Source organism: Mustela lutreola, chromosome 15, assembly GCF_030435805.1.
Source record: "Mustela lutreola isolate mMusLut2 chromosome 15, mMusLut2.pri, whole genome shotgun sequence".
In the NCBI taxonomy this organism is placed as follows: Eukaryota; Metazoa; Chordata; class Mammalia; order Carnivora; family Mustelidae; genus Mustela; species Mustela lutreola.
In genome coordinates this window covers 35,951,796-35,971,665 of record NC_081304.1, presented here as the reverse complement: position 1 = coordinate 35,971,665, position 19,870 = coordinate 35,951,796, and the positions used below count along the sequence as shown (strand labels likewise).

Here is a 19,870-nt window from a genome sequence, read left to right as displayed (position 1 = left end):
GGCTGCTCCAGACCTCTGCCTGGCAGCTGCACACAGACTCCCCAGGGCAGACTTTGCTCCAGATTTGGGGCTCATCTTAATTAGATCTTGTACCTATTCATCAGGGAGCTGCTGGGATCTAAAGGCACTTGGCTAATTGCTAGTAGCACTGTTAGGCCAGTGTTTGTGTGGGCAGTTGTGTCTATATTTGAGCCAGACTTTGCTAAAAGTGCCTCTGCCTCAGTCTTGAGGTGTTTGCAGGCTCGGTACGCAGCAGACATATTCTACACCAATGCTGGCTGCACCCTGGTCGCTCTGAACCCTTTCAAGCCCGTCCCTCAGCTCTACTCACCAGCACTGATGAGAGAGTACCATGCTGCTCCGCAGCCCCAGGTAAGACTCAGCCACATCCTGGGCCTCAGGGCTCCGCCATATCCCCTAGGCCTCCTTGCAGCTTCCCCATCATCATCCATCTATTCACCAGCCATGCAGTCATTCAGAGTTTGCTGGTGCCACAGCCCTGCCCACCAAGGGATTGAAGAATTCTGGATACAGGACAGGTGCAAAATGAGATATAAATAAATATTTGTTTAACTGAGTTTGGAACCTAAAATAAAAAGATAGAATAACGGATTTTTTTTTTCTTGTTTGTGACGTTATTAATAGGGACAGATTTATGAAGGTATATTTGTGTATTTAATGAACCTTTTTGAGGGGGGAGAATAAATAAGGAAGGCCCTAGAAAATTCAGCACTTGTTCCTCTCCTCCAAGAGGAATGAGAGGAATAAATTCTGGTGGGGTTGGAGTTGGAGCAGGCAGCAAATAAACTAGCTGGTGTTTAAGTGCATGATGTCCTCAGAGAGAGGGAAGAGCAAACTTGCTGGCAGGAAGGTTACTGTCAAGGAGAGAGACAGCAGATGAGATGGGAAGATGAGACAATCCAGGGCTGCTGGCGAAGGGTCTGAAGCAGCACAGCAGGTGCAATATATCCATGGTGCTGCTCCCCCAGGAGTGGAGGGACTGACTGGAGCCTGCCATGGGGATAATTACTCTGGAAGCTGGGGGAGTCAAGTTCAGAAAGGTCAAACAAGATATAGGGAGCACAGGGGTGCCTGGGTGGCTCAGTGGGTTAAAGCCTCTGCCTTCGGCTCAGGTCATGATCCCAGGGTCCTGGGATCGAGCCCCACATCGGGCTCTCTGCTCATTGGAGAGCCTGCTTCCTCTCTCTCTGCCTGCCTCTCTGCCTACTTGTGATCTCTGTCTGTCAAATAAATAAATAAATTCTTCAAAAAAAAAAAAAAAAAGATATAGGGAGAACAGTTGGAGGCTTTTAACAGTCCAGGGAAGAGGAGGCTGGGGCAGAGGCAGGTGCAGAGAGGGAAGGCTCTGTCATTATCCACAGCAGTGCCTTCTCTCCAGGAATCTGTGGATAGATGATGATTGCTGGGTGGGCCATGCCGGGCTGGCTAGGCATTGTGCAGATGGCCTGGCCCCCCAGAAGCTCATGCATGGTTAAGTGTCTGAGTCTTCCCTGAGAGCCCATATCTCACTGAGAGCCTCTTCAAAAGCAAAAGCCATGTCATGGTTTCCTGTTTCCCCAGTGCCCAGTTTAATGCCTAGCACATTGAGGATAATTAGTATTTGTAAATGGAAAGAATAGTGGCCTTGAAATTCAAGTCACATGGTTACAATTACTTGCTGAGTGGCCTTGGGAAGGTTATTTAACACCTCCAAACCTCAGATTTCTCGTCCATAAAATAGGATTAGCTACCCAACTAATGGATAGATTTTTTAGGCAGTAACTTATAGGAAAGTTCTTTGCATGCTGCAGAGTACAGTAACACAAAATAATAAGCAGCAGAATAAGAATAAGACATAAGGTAAGATAAAATGGGAGGACAAAGTGTTAAGGTTATAAACTGGTAAAGGCCAGCACTGCTTCCATACTAAGAGAAGGTGAGTGGATACAGCCATCATAGGGGTCCCACAGTTGGGTCTAACACTGTTATATCCAAGGGATTTTTCTAGAGGAAACCTGGCGCTGCTGTTGGCAGCCTCCCCTCTCAGCCGTCATTTGATCAACCACTCCTTGGAGACAGGCGTTCCCTTATGTGGCCTCTCACCCCTTGATGTTTTAGAAACTGAAGCCCCACATCTTCACTGTGGGTGAACAGACCTACAGGAACGTCAAGAGCCTGATTGAGCCAGTCAACCAATCTATCATTGTCAGCGGAGAGAGTGGTGCTGGAAAGGTAGGAGGGCCTCTTTCTTACCCTGTCAACTTTTTGACTGGTGGGGTGGGCAGAGAAGAAGGAGGTCATTCCTTGTGGAGTCGTTTGCTGCCTAGTCATTCCCAGATAGGCTGGCTAAAGCAGGGACTCAGCGTGCAGTGGTAAGCTAAGGCAGGAAGTCAAGACACAGCGTTTTAGTCCAGGCTCTTCCACATAACACTGGGTGAGATACTTTTTCTCTCAGTCTTCATTTTTCTCCTCAAAGGTCTCTGCGCTGACACCACTGGAAACAAAAGTCAGCTGTTGGGGATTCCAGAATATGGTTAAGAGGTTCTGCAAACCTCAGTTCTTTGATTTGTAACATGACAGGGATAGGAGGACCAACTTGAAAATCATGGGACTCCTACGAGAGTTAAATGGATCAGTGCACGTAGGCACTTGGTGGCACACTTAGCACGTGGCAGCACTCTAGAAGTACCTGGGGTTACTGGTGGGAAAAGGTTTAACGGAGTAGTCCACCCACTACATGGGTTGGCCATGATGGCAAGGACTGTGCATTGGGCCAGCTGTACGGAAGGACAGAATCATTTGATGCAGTCTTGTGGCTCCAGGTTCCCAAACCACAACAGGTGAGACAGAATGCTACACCGGGCTGGTTCAGGAGTTGCACAGCTGGTCAGAGGAGGCCACCAGGCCAGACCTCATCACCTTCTTGCCAAGGCTCACCCAGCCACTCCACCCTTTCCACAACGCTTTTACCATCACAAGGGATTTTTTTAGACCATAAACTGCCTCTGCCTATACTTAACATGTGAGAGAATTGCTGAGCACTGAGTACCTGCCAGCTTCTAGGCCGTGGGCTAGCCACTAAAGAATGGCAGGGGACGGGACGCCTGGGTGGCTCAGTTGGTTAAGCAGCTGCCTTCGGCTCAGGTCATGATCCCAGCGTCCTGGGATTGAGTCCCACATCGGGCTCCTTGCTCAGCAGGGAGCCTGCTTCTCCCTCTGCCTCTGCCTGCCATTCTGTCCACCTGTACTCGCTCTCTCTCCCTCTCCCTCTGACAAATAAATAAATAAAATCTTTAAAAAAAAAAAAAAAAAAAGAATGGCAGGGGAAGGAACAAAGATGAAAAATGCAACATACGGCTTCCAGGGAGGCTCTTAGTTCACTGGGAAAGACAAGGAAACAGGTGAAAATAGTAAGCTGCAGGGATGACAGCTTGGACTTGGGTGTAGAGAAGATCTTCAAGAGCTCTTTCAAAGTGGCCAGTGCAGTGGCTCATACCAGGCTCCTAGAGGAAGCGCATCGTCCTCCAGAATTGCTCTGGGGAGCAGAGGCGGACCTGGCCTGAAACCCATGCCACCGGAGGTCAGCAACTTTATTGAGCAGTCGCTATGGTCTTTTGCTGGGTCTATATATATATTTTTTTTAAGCTCATTTTTTTTTTTTTTAAGATTTTACTTATTTTATTTGACACAGAGAGAAATCACAAGTAGGCAGAGAGGCAGGCAGAGACAGAGGGGGAAGCAGGCTCCTTGCTGAGCAGAGGGCCCGATGCGGGGCTCGATCCCAGGACACTGAGATCATGACCTGAGCCGAAGGCAGCGGCTTAATCCACTGAGCCACCCAGGCGTCCCTTTAAGCTCATTTTTAATAAGTAGTAGCATAACTACATAGTTCAAAAGCAATACCGCAAGGCTTACAAAGAAAAACAGTAGGGGCACCTGGGTGGCTCAGTGGGTTAAGCCTCTGCCTTCAGCTCAGGGTCATGATCTCAGGGTCCTGGGATCAAGCCCTGAATCAGGCTCTCTGCTCAACAGGGAGCCTGCTTTCCCCCTCTCTCTGCCTGTTGCTCTGCCTACTTGTGATCTCTCTCTCTGTCAAATAAATAAATTAAGAAACAAAAAACAAACAAACAAAAAAACAGCAGCCCTACCCATATCTACAAAGACTGTCGCTCTCTTCCAGAGGCAACAACTTTCACATCTTCTAGCATTTTATTTGGGCATTTGCGTCAGTATTTTTTTTTTTTTAAGATTTTATTTATTTATTTGACACAGAGAGAGATCACAAGTAGGCAGAGAGGCAGGCAGAGAGAGAGGGGGAAGTGGGCTCCCCACTGAGCAGAGAGCCCGATGCGTGGCTCCATCCCAGGACCCTGAGATCATGACCTGAGCCGAAGGCAGAGGGTTAACTCACTGAGCCACCCAGGCACCCCGCATCCATATTTCTAAACAACATCCTTTTATTAAGTTTTCAGTTTTTTTACCTTATCGTTCATTTTCAGGTATGATAAAGATTTAGCCCTATTTCTCTGCCCCCAGATACATAAATGTCACAATTTCTAGTTAATATGCAGTATTACAGCCATGTATATATTGCTCATAGCAAAGCAGTATAATAAGCTGTCCTTTCTTATATAATTTTACTTGCCCTCTACTTCATAATCGCCCTGTTTTTTTCACTTGTTTAGTTTTTGTATACCTATTATTAAGTTACTACTAAACCTATCACCAAAGCTGCATAACACCTGTCCACTGGCCAGAACATCAGATCCTTTTTTTTTCTTGGTGATGTTCTTCCCAGAGCTCCCAGATCTCTGGCTCCCACCTAGACTGGTGGCTGTCAGTGGGTATTGCCACACAGTTACTACTTGGGAGCTTCTCTGCCTCACTCCGGGATCCCCCAATTGCCCTTTGTCCTATGACAAACCCCTGCCCCCAGAAAACCTGTTGCTGGAGCCTGCGGCTTCAGTTTCTTAACGGCCTTGTTTTTATGGAACATGTTCTTTAGTAGCTTCTTGGAAAAGGTACATGTGGGCAGATTTTTGAGTTGTTGCACCTCTGAAAATGTTTATTTTGCCTCAAATTTTATATGTTGGCTGGATTTTATAATTCCAGGTTGGAGACCATTTTCTTTCCAAATTTATAAGGTTTTTTCCTTCTCTGTTCTTTGAGTGTTGTGACTGAGAGTCCCAATCCATAATGGTGATTAGTGTTTTGGTTTGTTTGTGTTTTTGTTTTTGTTTTTCCAAAAGCTTTTACAGTCTTAATTTTTATTCATAGGTAGTAAAACTCACAGTGCTATGTCTTGGTATGGTTGTTTTGTTTTGTTTTGTTTCATTTGCTATGCTGGATATTTTGTGTGGATTTTTTTAACCTGTTCTTTTGTTGGGGGAAATTTGTATTACAGCTAACAATTTAATAATTTCCTCCCTTCTGTTCTCTCTTTTGGGATCTCCTGTTAGAAAGAAGTTTGATTAATTATCTAATATTCTTATTTTTCTTACTTGTTCTTCTGTCTCTTAATATTTTGTTTTACCTTCTGGGAGATATTCTCTACCTTCCAATTTTTTGGATTTTTGTTAAAAAAAAAAAGTTAATTCTGAGAGTTCTCTCTTATTCTCTCAATATTATTCCCTACTGCCCCACCATCCTGGTCTTATTTCACATATCAGTATTTTTTTTTTTAAGATTTTATTTATTTATTTGATAGAGATTACAAGTAGGCAGAGAGGCAGGCAGAGAGAGAGAGGGGAAGCAGGCTCCCTGCCGAGCAGAGAACTGGATGCGGGGCTCGATCCCATGACCCTGAGACCATGACCTGAGCCAAAGGCAGAGGCTTAACCCACTGAGCCACTCAAGCGCCCCAAGTATTTTTTTTTTTTTTTTTTTTTGACACAGAGAGAGAGATCGCAGGTAGGCAGAGAGGCAGGCAGAGGGGGGCCTGGGAAACAGGCTCCATGCTGAGCAGAGAGCCCGATGCAGGGTTCGATCCTGAGATCATGACCTGAGCCGAAGGCAGAGGCTTAACCCTCTGAGCCACCCAGGTACCCCTCAGTATCTTATTTTTGAGGATACTTCATGATTTTGTCTTCTGCTCCTTGCATTGACTTTGTTTCCTTCTAGTTCCTTTTCCTTCATTTGTTGTGATATTTGTCATTTGTATAAAAGAGGTTTATCAAATAGTTGATGATCACTGTTCATATTTAAGTTTCTGTTCATATTTAAGAATAAGGCTTTAAATGCTTCATTAAGCAACTGATTAGAATCTTCATGTTTATAGATAGGATTGTCAACCAGGGAGCCTCACTGTAGGTAGCTTTTGAAACCTGTGGGACCCTGAATGTCCACAACTTTTCTCATAAGCTTGTCAGGCTCCAGAAAAGATTCTTTAACAGAGATATGGAAACTATAAAGAGTTAAATGAAAACGATAAAAAATAAAAGTATAATGAATAATTGTTTCATGCTTATCAACAGACCAGACTTGCAGATGAATACATCCGTAAATTTGAGAGTAAATCAATAGAAATAATTCAAATTGAGAAACAGAGAGAAGCACATCTGAGAGCTGTGGTACGGTAGCCCACGGGCTACCATAGTTGTTCTTGGTGCACCAGGAGAAAGAGAACACATGGATCAGAGGCTGTACCTTACACAATGAACAAAAGATGAAAAGCACAGATCCAAGAAGTTCAGAAAGCAAAAGCAGATGAATACAAAGAAAACAAATTGCTGGAAACCAAACATAAGGAGCAAACTTTTAGGGGAACCAGCAAAAAAGAAATATTATGGAAAAAGGAACAAAAATAAGAGTGACAATGGGCATCTTTCAAAACCTGCAAGCCCAGGGATGCCTGGGTGGCACAGTCAGTTGAGCATCTGACTCTTGGTTCCAGTACAGGTCATGATGTCAGGGTGGTGGGATCAAGCCCTGCGTGGTGGGATCAAGCCCTGCTCCACACTCAGCAAAGAATCTGCTTCAGATTCTATGTCCTTCCCTCTGCCCATCCTGCTCATGCTCTCTCTCACTCTCTTGCTCAAAAAATAAGTCAGCCAATCTTTAAAACAAAAACAAACAAATAAGCAAAAAAACCTGCAGGCCCAAAGGTAGTAGCAACATCTTTAAAGTGCAGAAAGAAAAAAGTGCTGAAAGAAAGTATCTGTTGGGGCACCTGGCTGGCTCAGTTAGTAGAACATGTAACTCTTGATCTCAGGGTTATGAGTTTGAGCCCCACATTGGGCATATAGAGATTACTTAATAAATAAGAAAGTTGGGGTTGAGGTTTGTTTCATTTTTTGTTTGTTTGTTTGTTTTTAAGAAAAAAATATCTGTCAACCTAGAATTCTGTTACGAGGAAAAATACCAAAATATCTTAAAAAATGTAAAACAAGGGATGCCTGGCTGGCTAGTCAGTGGAGCATACAACTCTTGATCTCAGAGTTGTGAGTTCAAGCCCCACACTGAGCTTTGCTTTAAAATATTTTACTTTAAAATTTTACTTTAAGATTACTTTTTAAAAATTTTTTTTTAATTTTTAAAAAATGGAAATGAGGGGCACCTGGGTGGCTCAGTGGGTTAAAGCCTCTGCTTTCGGCTCAGGTCATGGTCACAGGGTCCTGGGATCGAGCCCCGCAATAAATAAATAAATAAAATCTTTAAAAAAAAAAATGGAAATGAAATAAAGACGTTCAGACAAAAGTTGAAGGAATTCATTGCCAGTAGGCCTATACTACAAGGAATATTAAAGTTCTTTAGGCCAAAGGAATATGAAACCATGTGAATATTGGGATTGATACAAAGGAGTAAAGAGCATTGGGGATGTGGTCAGTTTTAGCTGTGAGCCCTCAGAGACACTGAGTAGCCTGCCCAGGTCAAGGTGGGTTGTCGCTTCTCCCAGCTTCCTTCATTTCTTAAAGGTGTCCTCTGGAACTAGGAGCAGCAGAAGTGAAAAACCCCCCACTTCACAGATGGGGGAATTGCCTTGCCCAAGGACACAGTTGAATTCAGCATTCCCTCATTTGGTCAGCATTGTGCTTGGAGAAGAGGGCTCTGGTGGGCCCCATATCATGAGGTACAGTAGGAGGGAATGTGGACATGGCTCCCACAGGGTGGTTTCTGCCACAGACATGGACGTCCCGCTGCCTGATGAAGTTCTACGCTGTGGTGGCTGCCTCACCCACATCCCAAGAGAGCCACAAGATTGCAGAGAGGATTGAACAGCGAATCTTGAACTCCAACCCTGTCATGGAAGCTTTTGGTGAGCTTGGTGTTCTCTGCATAGTACCTTGATTCTGTTTCCCCTGGGATTTGCCACTTCCCAAGGAGAGGAGTAGTGCTTTCAGTCCATCTGTGGGAGTTGGAGGATGAGAGTATCACTCACTGCCTTGGACCCGCAACCTCCCAGAGTGCCCTTGGGCTCCTTCCGTTAGAATCACCCCCTCCTCTGGCCTAGGCAGATGTAACAGAGTGCCAGAGAGGACCTTGTGGCTCACCTTGTTCAAATCCTATTCTTACATATGGTTTCCTGAGGGTTCAGAGAAGGGGACTTGTCTAAGAATGCTCTTCAGTGAGTGTCCATGTTGTGACTCGAGCCTAGGTGCGTCTGGCTGGGCCCACAGCTGTCCCGAGGCAGAGCGGATATAAGTCTGTTGTACCTAGATGTTGTCTAACTCAGTAGTGACAGCTTGTTGGTTTTGGCCCTTTCCCTTCAAAGAATACAGTCCCTGACCAGCTAGGCTTGCTCATTCCAGTTCGTTGCCAAGAAGCTCTAACCCTCCTGAAACACGTTTGCTGAAGCCCAAGTGCCCATTCCCTAGTCCTGTCCCCTGTGACATGGAAACCCATAAAGGGGCTTTTGGGTGACTTGAGGATAGGGACGTGCCCTTATCCCGGCCCATAAGAACCCGGTCACACTGGGGGAGTGGTATGAACCTAGGTGTGATCTGTAGGGAATGCCTGCACCCTGAGGAATAACAACAGCAGTCGCTTTGGGAAGTTCATCCAGCTCCAGCTAAACAGGTAATGGCTGCTGCCACTCTGGCTAAGGGGAGGACGGGGATGGGGAGTCTGAAAGTGGCTAGGGCTGCTTCCAGCCTGGGCTGCTCCTCTGGGCAGAACCCTGCCCCTCCTGGCATGTAATGTTTGTGGAATAAATGAACCTGAGGGTGATCTTTGAACCTGGAGAATTCTAGCTACTCCAGCCTCTAAAAGACACTGAGGCAGTGTGCTTATCATGGCCTATGAATTCCTCCTGGCTTCTACCCTGGTTCAGGGGCTTCCAGTTAAACCACCACCTCTCTGGATTGCACCCCTGAGCTTGAAGCAGGGGTTTCTGTTCCTGCCTTGACTTGGGACAAAATGGTATATAGAGGCCTTGGCCCTGTCCACCTGAGCTGGTCACAGGGGAATGTTCTAGACCACCCATGGACCTGCCAGGTGGTCCCTAGTGCTCAAGACCCACTTTGACTAGGTGGAAGAGCTTTGGGGAGAGTGGCTATGTTGCATTCTGGCAGACATTAAGTCCTTAATAAATGCCTACCTGGTTGTGCCCAGGGCCCAGCAGATGACCGGAGCTGCAGTCCAGACATACCTCCTGGAGAAAACACGAGTGGCCTGTCAGGCGTCCAGTGAGAGGAACTTCCACATCTTCTACCAGGTTTGTGTCCAGCTGGGCCCACAGCTGCCCAGATGTAGGGTAGAGATGGATCTGAGCTTCCAAGCCCACTTCTCTGCCCACCAGGCCCCAGGCCTGACACACCGCTTTCAGTGATGCCGCCACTTATTCCTGCAGACTTTCCGTGACTCTTCTGCCCCACGCTGGACCTTGGCTCCCAGAATGGTTTTGACCTGGAGATGCATTTGCTTTCTCTATCAGACCAAAAGGTCCTTGACACTGGGACTGAGTCTCCCTCATCAGACCAAGGACTCTTAGAATGGCACCTGTCTCCAGCAGAGTGAGAACTTCCCTAGAGCTACGTCTGATGTGTCTCCCATCAGGCTTGGGGTACCCCAGAGCCTGGATAGGATGTCTCCTGCTCATATGGACCTGGGCTCCCCAGACAGGAGTCGTGTTTTCTTCATCAGACCACAGGCCTCCTCAGCAGGCTGTTTTTGCATCAGGTTGGAGACATTCAGAACTATTGCTGCGACTTTTGTCCCTGGGCCTGTCCTGGGCTCTATGCCTTGGCTCTCTCACCTCTCAGCCTTGTGATACCAAAGCATTTTTCCTCTCGAGGCAACCCCGGGCTTATGCAGGCCTGGCTTCCTCACACCCTCACCTCCACCACCTGCCCACTCCTCCCCACAGATCTGTAAAGGAGCCAGCATGGACGAGAGGCTCCAGTGGCACCTCCCCGAGGGAGCAGCCTTCTTTTGGCTGCCCAACCCAGAGAGGACCTTGGAAGGTAGGGGGAGCCTTGTCTAGCACCCTGGCTGGACTGGCCCATCAGTACCCACTCACCCTCTGCACAGGGCCTGCCTTCACCCCTCGATGCCCCTGCTGACCTCTGGTCCTGACCCTGGGCTGTGACTTGGATTCCTTTTCAGAGGATTGTTTCAAGGTGACCAGAGAGGCCATGCTTCATTTGGGCATCGACACCCCTGCTCAGAACAACATCTTTCAGGTTAGAAGAAAAGGCACATCTCTTCTGTTTGGCAGAGGTGGTGGATGGGTAGCCCCTTTCATGGGTCCCTTCTCTGAACTCTGAAGATCTAGGGCTTGAAGCCCCACTGTGCAACCTCTAAGGAGTCAGTTACCCTCTGTGCTACTGAGCCTAGATGGGGTGTCAGGATGGATAGGGCATAGGGGACAATGATTGACTGCACAGATGCGGTGGTTAAAACCTAACACAGTGGTTGGGGGCTCAGCGGGGGGAGGGTGAGGTGCCTAGGTCAGTTACTACTGCAGTGATCAGAATATAGAATAGAAACTAACGCTATCACAGCTTCGTCTAAAGTATTCAGACTTTAACAGACTTTTAAAATCATGTTCATACCTCTTAGTCCACTTGTTTTTTTCAGTAGTCCTACACATATGGAGATTATTCCCATTTTTATGCTTGAAAAGACTAGAGAAGTAAAGTGACCTCTCTAGCCCTAGGTCAGACATCACTGACGGTTTGTATCAGATGTAGGTATTCCGACTTCCCACTTTTCCCTCCTCTCAGAGTGTTGACCCAGGTGAGCTGGGCCCACAAGTGGCCTCCCTTCTCACCCTCCCAGAGCACCAGCGGGGATATATAGGGTGGGTTGGCAGCAGCCACAGCGAAGTCTGTGCGGGGGGAGATGGTGGTGCACTGGGAAATGACCTCTGCCTCTGGATGGGGGCTGCTCAGGCAGGAGGGGGTCATGGCCTGTATATGCACTGTAGGGCTAGAGTTTGGCCAGAGGGAAAGCACATGGGGACAACCAGGGCAAGTGGACAACAGTTGGGTTCTGGATAACAGTGTTGACCTTGCAGTATCCTGACCCTCTGCCCACTGGGCATGGCAGTCTTCTCCGAAGGTAGGCTGTGGCCTCAACTCTAGTAGCATGTAGAGACCCCCTGCTTGGAACCAGACAGGGACGGTAGGGGAGGTCCTACTCCCCCAATAAGGGTCTGAGAGCTTTCAAGTTGCTGGACTTGAGTCTCTTCTCTGTAGCCCCTGGGGACTCATCCGTGTGGATCAGTGAGTGCACAGTCCACTGTAGAGTGTGGACTGGGACAGAGAGCCCACTACACAGTCCCAGATTCCACCCCAGGCTGAGCTGTCAGAAGCCCCACAATGCTGAGAAAAGGCCAGAGGGAGCCAGGACCAAACCCCCACTGGCCACACAGCAGTGAGCCTGGCACCCAGGTAACAGTGGTATTGTCACAGCCTGCCCCTAGAGAAGGGGAGGCACAGGGACAGGCAGTGGGTGACTTAGGAGCTCTACTGGCTGCCCTGGGAGGCATCTGAAGTCAGACTGCCTGGATTCTCATCCTACTTTCGTCTTTTACTAAGTCTGTGGCCTGTAGGCTTGTGATTTGAAGATTTTATTTTATTTTTTAAGTAATCTCTACACCCAATGTGGGACTTGAACACACGATCCCAAGATTGAGAGTCACACACTCCTCTGAGCCAGCCAGGACCCCTGTATGAACTTCTCCCTCTGTCACCTCTGTCATGGGCATTATCACAGCACATTCCTCACTGGTAGTTGACAGGACTAAACAAGGTGATGCCTGTAACTCTTACAGAATTGTGCCGGTGGGGTCCCTTCTCAGGGGGCATCAGTTAGGAGGTTCTCTTCTTACCCTGGTACTATTCAGCAGGAGACGGGCCCTTCCTGGGCGAGGCTCCAGCGCTGGAGAAAGAGCTCACACCATGTCCTCTCTTGCCCGCTCAGGTCCTGGCCGGACTGCTGCACCTCGGCAACATCCGCTTTGCCCACTCTGAGGACGAAGCCCAGCCCTGCCACCTGACAGGCGATGCCAAGTGTGAGGACAGGGTGGGGGCCTGGGGCTCGGGCTGTGGTTGTAGCGCCAGGGAGCAGGGCCCACCCTGTCTGGAAACGGGCTAGTGTGGGCGGGACTGGGTGGGGAGGCCTGAGGAGGGAATTCGGAAGGTGATGCTCTTGATGAAACTGTGGATGTTGGTCCTTGCCCCATCTCTGGGAAGACAGCATCGTCCCTATCTTTCAGATGAGAGAAAAAAAGAGGGTTTAAAAGTGATTTGTCCCACATGAGTCAGTGTGGACTGAGACCGAGAATCCTGGGTTTAAGTCATGTCTCTGCCTTAGGCAAGTCCCACTCACCTGAACCTAGGTTTATTGTCCCGTTGGGTGGGTCATGGTTCCACTGTGATGACTTCCACGTGGTCTTGTGAGAAGGGCTGTTTGGATGGAGGGTGATGTGTCCCTCTCAGGCTCTCTCAGGACATCAGCCTTGCTGCTGCAGCTTCCAGAAGACCCGCTGCTGGAGACGCTGCAGATCAGAACCATCAGGGCAGGCAGGCAGCAGCAGGTATTCCGGAAACCCTGTTCCCGAGCAGAGTGCGACACCCGCAGAGACTGTGTGGCCAAACTAGTCTATGCACGGTGAGCAATCAGGCCCTGCCCTCATTCCACATTCTCCGCCTATCTAGAGCTGGACCAAGCACCCTCAGGCAGTATGCCTAGGTCCCTGGTGAAGGCTTCTAGATAAATCAGGCACATTCTTCTCCATGCTTCCCAGACCCTTCCCAGATCCTTGGGACTGCAGGGAGTGGCTTCTGGGTTTTCCTTGAGCAATGCCTTTGACCTTAATTCCAGAGTCCTCTGCCTGGGGAAGTTGCCACAGTCTGGGTGAAATTCAGCTCATTGTGAAAGCATAGGAGCCTACCTTGCCCTTGGCCATGGGTGAGGAAAGCCTGCCTGACTCTGCCTGCGGAGCAGGCCTGGAGGGCAATCTGGGGCCGTCACAGTTCCAGGCTTAGACTTCTGGGTGAATTGGCTCCTCTGTTTCCATGTGCCCTCGTACTTCGTGTCTTTATGTTACCTGGGGATAATGATAGATGGAGGCAGAGTGTGGCCCACTATCTTGCACAGCATAGTGTGCCACAAGTGCGAGCCCAGAACATGGTGAAGGTGGGGTCCTGGCCTTTCCCTGGTCGGTTATTTGGGCATCTCCACCCTCTGGCCATGTGGGTAAGGTTGATTTCTCACCATGGCTTTTGAGAACCTTCAGGGTACCAAGTAAAGGTATCAAGGGCCCAGAATCCTCCAAAACTATGGGACCGAGTATATGCATGTGCTTATGGGAACTAAGTCCCTGGGGAGAGAGGGTCCCCCCGCTTTTGTGAACTTCCCAAGAGGCATTACTGGGGGAATAAGATCCACTGAAATGAAAATGGCCCGTGGCATTTAGGCTCAGGCCTACCCCCATTCAGCAAGAGACTTCATTCCCACTGCCCCAAAGCTGATTTCAAGCCAAAGACTTTTAAAGCCTTTGTGTCAAGTCACGGCAAAATGAGCAGATAAGATAAATATGACTTTGGCCACAGACAGAGTGAGCCTGTGTGAAATAGAACATTTCATACAGGGTTACTGTATCAATTGGTCATTTGTGTCTAGTACCTCAGATGGGTACTTGAATCCCCTGTGGCAAAAACAGAAACCAGAGCCTGATTGCAGTAAGTTGCAGAGCAGTCACTTTAAGAAAAACTGTAAGAGGCCCCTTAATAGTACCGTACATAGTGCTGAACGTGTCCCCAGGACAGTGACTGCCTTGTCTTCTTGGGGGTAGGGGGGAATGGTCCAGAGTACAGGATGCCACTTGGGGCCACTGCGGGATCAAGTGGGGGCATGTGGCAGGGTCTCAAGTTCTAGGCACTACAGGTCTGGTTTTGCAGGGGAGTCTAATGAACTTGGTTCTTTGCAAGCCTAATGCAGGCCTGCTCATCAGTTCCTTCCCTTCTAATCAAGACACCAGCTGAGTGTCTGGCCAAGTGACTGATGGGAGATGCACTCCCCATCTAGCCCCAGGGTCTCGTCCTCTGTTCAGCGTGCTGGCAGGACAAAACAGATTTCTGTCTTGTCAGGGGACAGGCACGACTATGGGGTTGCCAGGTTTGGGATACAGGCCCTTCGGAGCATGGCACCCTGGCTGGAGGAGCAGTGCTGCTGTCCCTCAGGCTTACCTGACCTCTCACCGGAGTCCTCTCTCCCTCCATCCCCATCCCAACAGGCTGTTTGACTGGCTGGTGTCCGTGATCAATAGCAGCATCTGTGCAGACCCTGCCTCCTGGACCACTTTCATAGGTAGCAGGGGCTCACCTTTTTGGGAGCACTCCTTCAAAAAAAGAACCATAGTGTCCACTGTGTGACTCCGGGCAGCTCTTTTCCCTTCTCTGCACCATCTTGTCCTCAGCCACCAATGTCTGGGCAAGATGGCTCATGTTCTCGGTGCCCACATCTGACCCGTCGGTAGCTCTCCAGGCAGACTCGGATGGTATCTTGTCTGTGAGGGCCCCTCCTCCCCTGAGACCCTGGTCCAGCCTCAGGAAAGCAGTTGGGGGAGAGGCAAGATAGCTAGATTAGAGGGATTTGAGGGACATGCCAACATGGTTGGAACTGGGGTGGAAAAGTCAGGGAGAGGAGGAAGTCAAGCTCAAATATGGGAAGTTTGCTCAAGGGACAGTGGCATTTTAGATACCAGCTGGGCTGGTGAGATTAAGGCCCTCCAAATTGGATTGGACACAGAAAATGTTCTCTAGGCCGCCCCTCAATCCTCATTCAGCCTTTATTCCTGCTCTGAATTCTGAGGGGCCATGAAGTAGAGATGGGCCCCACCCCAAGGTGGGGTGTCTTCTGTGCCCACCGCCGGGTGTCATGCTCATTCAACTCCATCTCCAGGCTGCCAAGCATGCACCTTTGTCCCAGGCTCCCACAGTCCCCCCAATACTCCTTCTGCCTGGGCAGCAACCCCATAGGCTCTCCACCATCCTCTCAGGCCTGCTGGATGTGTACGGATTTGAGTCCTTTCCCAACAACAGCCTGGAACAGTTGTGCATCAACTACGCCAACGAGAAGCTGCAGCAGCACTTTGTGGCTCACTACCTGAGGGCGCAACAGGTGAGGGGTGGAGAGCTTCTTCCGGGGGCTTACCAGGAGCCTTTTGCTCCTTCTTTGATGCCATTCTGGAATATGCTGTGGTATTGAGACCAGCCATGGATGAGCCATCTTGGCCTCAGATCACGTTTGCCTTCTCCTGCCATCTTTTATTCCCTAGGAGGAATATGCAATTGAGGGCCTGGAGTGGTCATTTGTCAACTACCAGGACAACCAGACCTGCTTGGATCTCATCGAGGGGAGTCCCATCAGCATCTGTTCCCTCATAAACGAGGTGGGGTCAGCTAGTGTGCTGAGCACCAGAGTGGGGCCTTTCTGGGGCCTTGGAGACTATACTGTGCCCCTGTGCCTCTGTCTTCCCCTCTGCCAAATGGGTTTGCTAATCCCTATGTTCCTTCCCTCTCAGTGTCACTGTGATGCCTCTGTGACAGCTCTGCAGTTGGGGGGGGGGGCACAGGGCATGGGGACTGTGAGGGTTGTGGCGAGCCTATCTCGTGTTTGTGGCTGACCACCCATCGTTTTCCATGCAGGAATGCCGCCTAAATCGGCCAAGTAGTGCAGCCCAGCTCCAGACCCGCATCGAGAGTGCACTGGTGGGCAGCCCCAGCCTGGGCCACAACAAGCTCAGCCGGGAGCCCAGCTTCGTCGTGCTGCATTACGCGGGGCCCGTGCAGTACCACACCGCAGGCCTGGTGGAGAAGAACAAGGTGAGGCCAGGCCATGGCTTGGGGAGGCCTGCATGAAATGAGGTGTTGAGTTACTGCTGCACATACATGGAAGTTTCCAGTCATGCACTCTCTCTCCTGAACATCCTCCCAGAATCCAAAGTCACTTCTTAGGCCTACCTGCATGAGGTCCCTGATAATCAGGGATGAGCTGCCCAGAAATGACTCCTGTCACAGTGGGGCTCCGGTGAAGCCATCTTCTGGGGCCCTGTGAGCAGGACTGGCGCACCAGATGGGTGCATGCCACCTGCCCTTACCTGCTGCCCTTATCCTTTTCCAATAGGACCCTGTCCCTCCTGAGCTGACCAGACTCCTACAGCAATCCCAGGACCCCTTACTCAAGGTGCTTTTTCCTACTGACCCTGAAGAAAAGGCCCAGGAGGAGCCCTCTGGCCAGAGCAGAGCCCCTGTGTTGACTGTAGTGTCCAAGTTCAAGGTGGGTCTGGGGGTGCTAATATGTGCCTGGTTCACTCATCAATCTCATATATTTACCAGGCATCTCCCAGGGTGGGTACTGTGTGCTGGGGACCACTGATGAGTCACAGAAACATGATCCCATCCACATGGAGTTGGTAGCCTCACAGGGAAGATCGAGATGGGAAACTGACAAAGAGACATATAATTGACATGATTGAAAGCCTAGGATCTTGTGGGTGTGTGAGTGAGGGCCTCTTACCCACTGCTGATAGGGTGATCGTGGACAAGCAATAGTTCCTTGAACCTCTGTGCCCCATTCCTTCCCAGTTCTCCAGCGTCCTAGTCCAGCTGTCCTTGGCTGGTAGACTGGCCATGTACCCCAGCACCTTTTGCTTTCTGCCCCCTCTCAGCCCTTGCACATTCTGCTCCCCCTTCCTGGGACGCCTGTTCCCCTGCCCCTGCTATTGCCCCCAAACTCCCACCCTCCATACCCCTTGCCCTAGTTGATTCCTTCTCCTCCTCCAAACTTCAGCCTGATCATCACCTCCTAGAGGAAACACCTTGTGGAGACCAGATTTTGTTGGGACTTTCCTGCCTAGCCTCAAACACCCCACTGAGGGGGGCCCACCCCATGTCTCTGTGTCCCGTCAGACCCTGGGTTCTGAGCCCCAGACTGACCATGTCATTACCCCAGCACAGGTCCCCCGGCACACAGGATGGGTTTCATGAGAGCAGCTGTTGCCTGAATGAGTGGCAGTGGCTTCTGAGATGGTGCTCTTCTAGGAAGATTGCACCGGTGAGGGTGAGGGGAGAGGAGCAGAGACCAGCCAGGTGTAAGATAGCAGGTCAGGAAGATCCCTGGAGGCAGGGGATGAAGAGCATTGGGAGGTCAGGCCAGGAGGGTGCTTAGACTCCATGAGCACGTCCCATAATTGTCCCAGGACCCTCACAGCATCCCCGTCTCCGAGCTGTGAGGACCGCTGGGGGTGTTGGAGGCTGTCACTAACCAGGGCCCAGCTGATGTGCGCCGGCAGCCCCAGTCTGTCTGACCAACAGTCTCCCTCCTGCAGGCCTCCCTGGAGCAGCTTCTGCAGGTTCTGCATTGCACGACGCCCCACTACATTCGCTGCATCAAGCCCAACAGCCAGGGCCAGGCGCACAGCTTTCTCCAGGAGGAGGTAATTCACAGAGCTGGAGCTGCTTTGCAGCGAGTTCTATCTGGCCAAGGCCCTGAGGGATTGAAAGCCAGAACTTACCCTCCAAATGGAGTAACCAGAGTGCGTGTCTCAGGCTGTCCCACATGAGGGCGTCTTGTATTCCCTGCTTTGGCAGCATGGTCATGTATGGTTTCATGGTCTGTGCACGGCACAGTAAGCTAGTCAAGATGTCCCCCTGCATCTGACGCTCTGTCACTGGCTGTGCCCTGCTGAGACCAAAGCTGCCCTGTGGGACAGGTGACTCTTGTGATTCACTGAAAGCCTGCGTCGCCTTAGAGTCAGCACAGTGCAGCCATTTCTGTCAAGTTGTTGCTGATTTGCACAAATGCAGTCGGCCAGCAGCTGCCCTTTGTTCAGGGTACCGAGCTCTGTGGTGTGGATGAGGTCTGAGTGCTGCAGAGTGCTGGAGAGGGTCCCACAGCCAAGTGGTCTAGAGTTGAAGGCCAGGATCTCTCCACTCAGGTCCCGAAGAACCTTTACAGTATGATCTCTCCTCTCTCTTGGCTGTGATTTACTCTGTTGTCCGCAGAATATAAAATAAATAGAAAACAGATTGGGTTGGGCTGCATGGTGAGGCAGAGCCTCTGCGCTGGCTGGAGGGCTGAGACAAAAGTAGGACCAGCACTTGCCTCAGCTGCATCCAAAGCCAGGCATCCGATAAGGGTACCTGGGGCCACCTGGACCCTTTCTAGCAGGAAGATCTTGAGGTCCCAAGGAGTATACCCCCAGCAGCCACACCTCTGGACAGCCTGCAGGTTCATACCTACCAAGACCAGGGTAAGGCCTCAGAGGGCAGAAGGAGTGGTATTTCTGACCTGCTGGCCCCATGCCACAGGTGCCCATCCTGTCTCCACCCTTGCAGGTCCTGAGCCAGCTGGAGGCCTGTGGCCTTGTGGAGACCATCCACATCAGTGCTGCTGGCTTCCCGATCCGGTGAGTGGGCTGAGCCAGGCACGGGGCAGGACCAGTGCTGGGGTGGAGCTTGGGACTCGGGCATGACGAGCTGCCCAGCCCAGAGCAGGAGGTGGAGGTGAAGAGAAAGCAGCAAGTCTTCAGAGGTCAACCTGGAGCTCAAGAGGCTTCACTCGTTCATTTCGTTTATCCGTTCACTTTCTGTGTACTGTTTTGTAGCAGGCACTGTTTCCGGTGTCAGTGAATAAGGAAGGTGAGCCTCTGCCTCTTGGGGCATCCGTTCCTATGGACATACAAGAAGTACAAAGTTAACCAGTGCTAGGAAAGAAACAAAAAAATGCTGCTCGGTAGACTAATGGGAGAAAAGAATCTTTGGGCTGTTGAGGGAGGGGCCCCTCTAAACAGCTCAGGCCTCTGTTAAGGAAAGGTTTGGGGGAGGAAACCGCAAGCACAAAGCTCCCAGTTTAGGAACTAAGATGCTAACGTGACAGGCGCATAGAGACCTGGAGGAGAGCGGCCGCATGGACCCCACAAGGACTTGGCAGTTTGTCCACAGGGCCTGGAAGCCGCTGGGTGTTGTGAGGAGAGAGTGCTGTGCGCACATTTATGCTCTGTGGCTGCTGTGTGGAGGCTGGACATAGGGGTAGGAGAGAAGGGACATGTTTAGAGAAGGCTGTTGCTGGTGTGCAGGCAGGATGGTGACCCAGATGAGGGGGCAGCCATGAAAAATGGAGTGAAATGGGGGAAATTGGAGTACCATTTCTGATACAAATGGGATTGTGGGTTGGTTGACCGTGGGGTGTGGGCAGGGGAGCAATCAGCTTCCAGGTCACACAGGAAACTTCCAGGCTTCCATCTGAGGCTAATGGATGCATCAGGAGGCAGTTCCCTGAGATAGGATGTCTGGGGAAGGCACAGGCTGGAGGTGGGATGGGAGGAGAGACAGGAATGTGACCTTATCAGGTTTGTAGCGGCTGTAAGACAGGCTTAGGGCCCAGAGCTTTGGGAACTAGAGTGCGTGAGCATCTGTCTTCA

The 19,870-nt window shown here is 50.3% G+C and overlaps 1 protein-coding gene across 5 annotated transcripts in view; it reads left to right on the top strand.

The window, feature by feature from the left end:
- Positions 1-19,870, top strand: part of MYO19 (myosin XIX) — a 32,992-nt gene that overhangs the window by 5,688 nt on the left and 7,434 nt on the right. For 3 of the 5 annotated variants that reach the window (XR_009347942.1, XM_059148439.1, XM_059148438.1), the window contains 16 exons: positions 224-372; positions 2,119-2,232; positions 8,122-8,254; positions 8,946-9,015; positions 9,550-9,652; positions 10,304-10,400; positions 10,543-10,619; positions 12,364-12,454; positions 12,882-13,053; positions 14,681-14,754; positions 15,446-15,567; positions 15,725-15,838; positions 16,095-16,271; positions 16,573-16,725; positions 17,777-17,884; positions 18,786-18,856. Coding sequence is in view for 4 of the 5 variants with exons in the window: in XM_059148439.1 (XP_059004422.1) it covers positions 224-372; positions 2,119-2,232; positions 8,122-8,254; positions 8,946-9,015; positions 9,550-9,652; positions 10,304-10,400; positions 10,543-10,619; positions 12,364-12,454; positions 12,882-13,053; positions 14,681-14,754; positions 15,446-15,567; positions 15,725-15,838; positions 16,095-16,271; positions 16,573-16,725; positions 17,777-17,884; positions 18,786-18,856 (1,825 nt within the window). In the remaining variant the exon portion in view is untranslated. Of the gene's footprint in view, positions 1-223; positions 373-2,118; positions 2,233-8,104; positions 8,255-8,945; positions 9,016-9,549; positions 9,653-10,303; positions 10,401-10,542; positions 10,620-12,363; positions 12,455-12,881; positions 13,054-14,680; positions 14,755-15,445; positions 15,568-15,724; positions 15,839-16,094; positions 16,272-16,572; positions 16,726-17,776; positions 17,885-18,785; positions 18,857-19,870 lie in introns of those variants that run through there. The other 2 variants (XM_059148440.1, XM_059148441.1) reach the window with 2 other exon arrangements.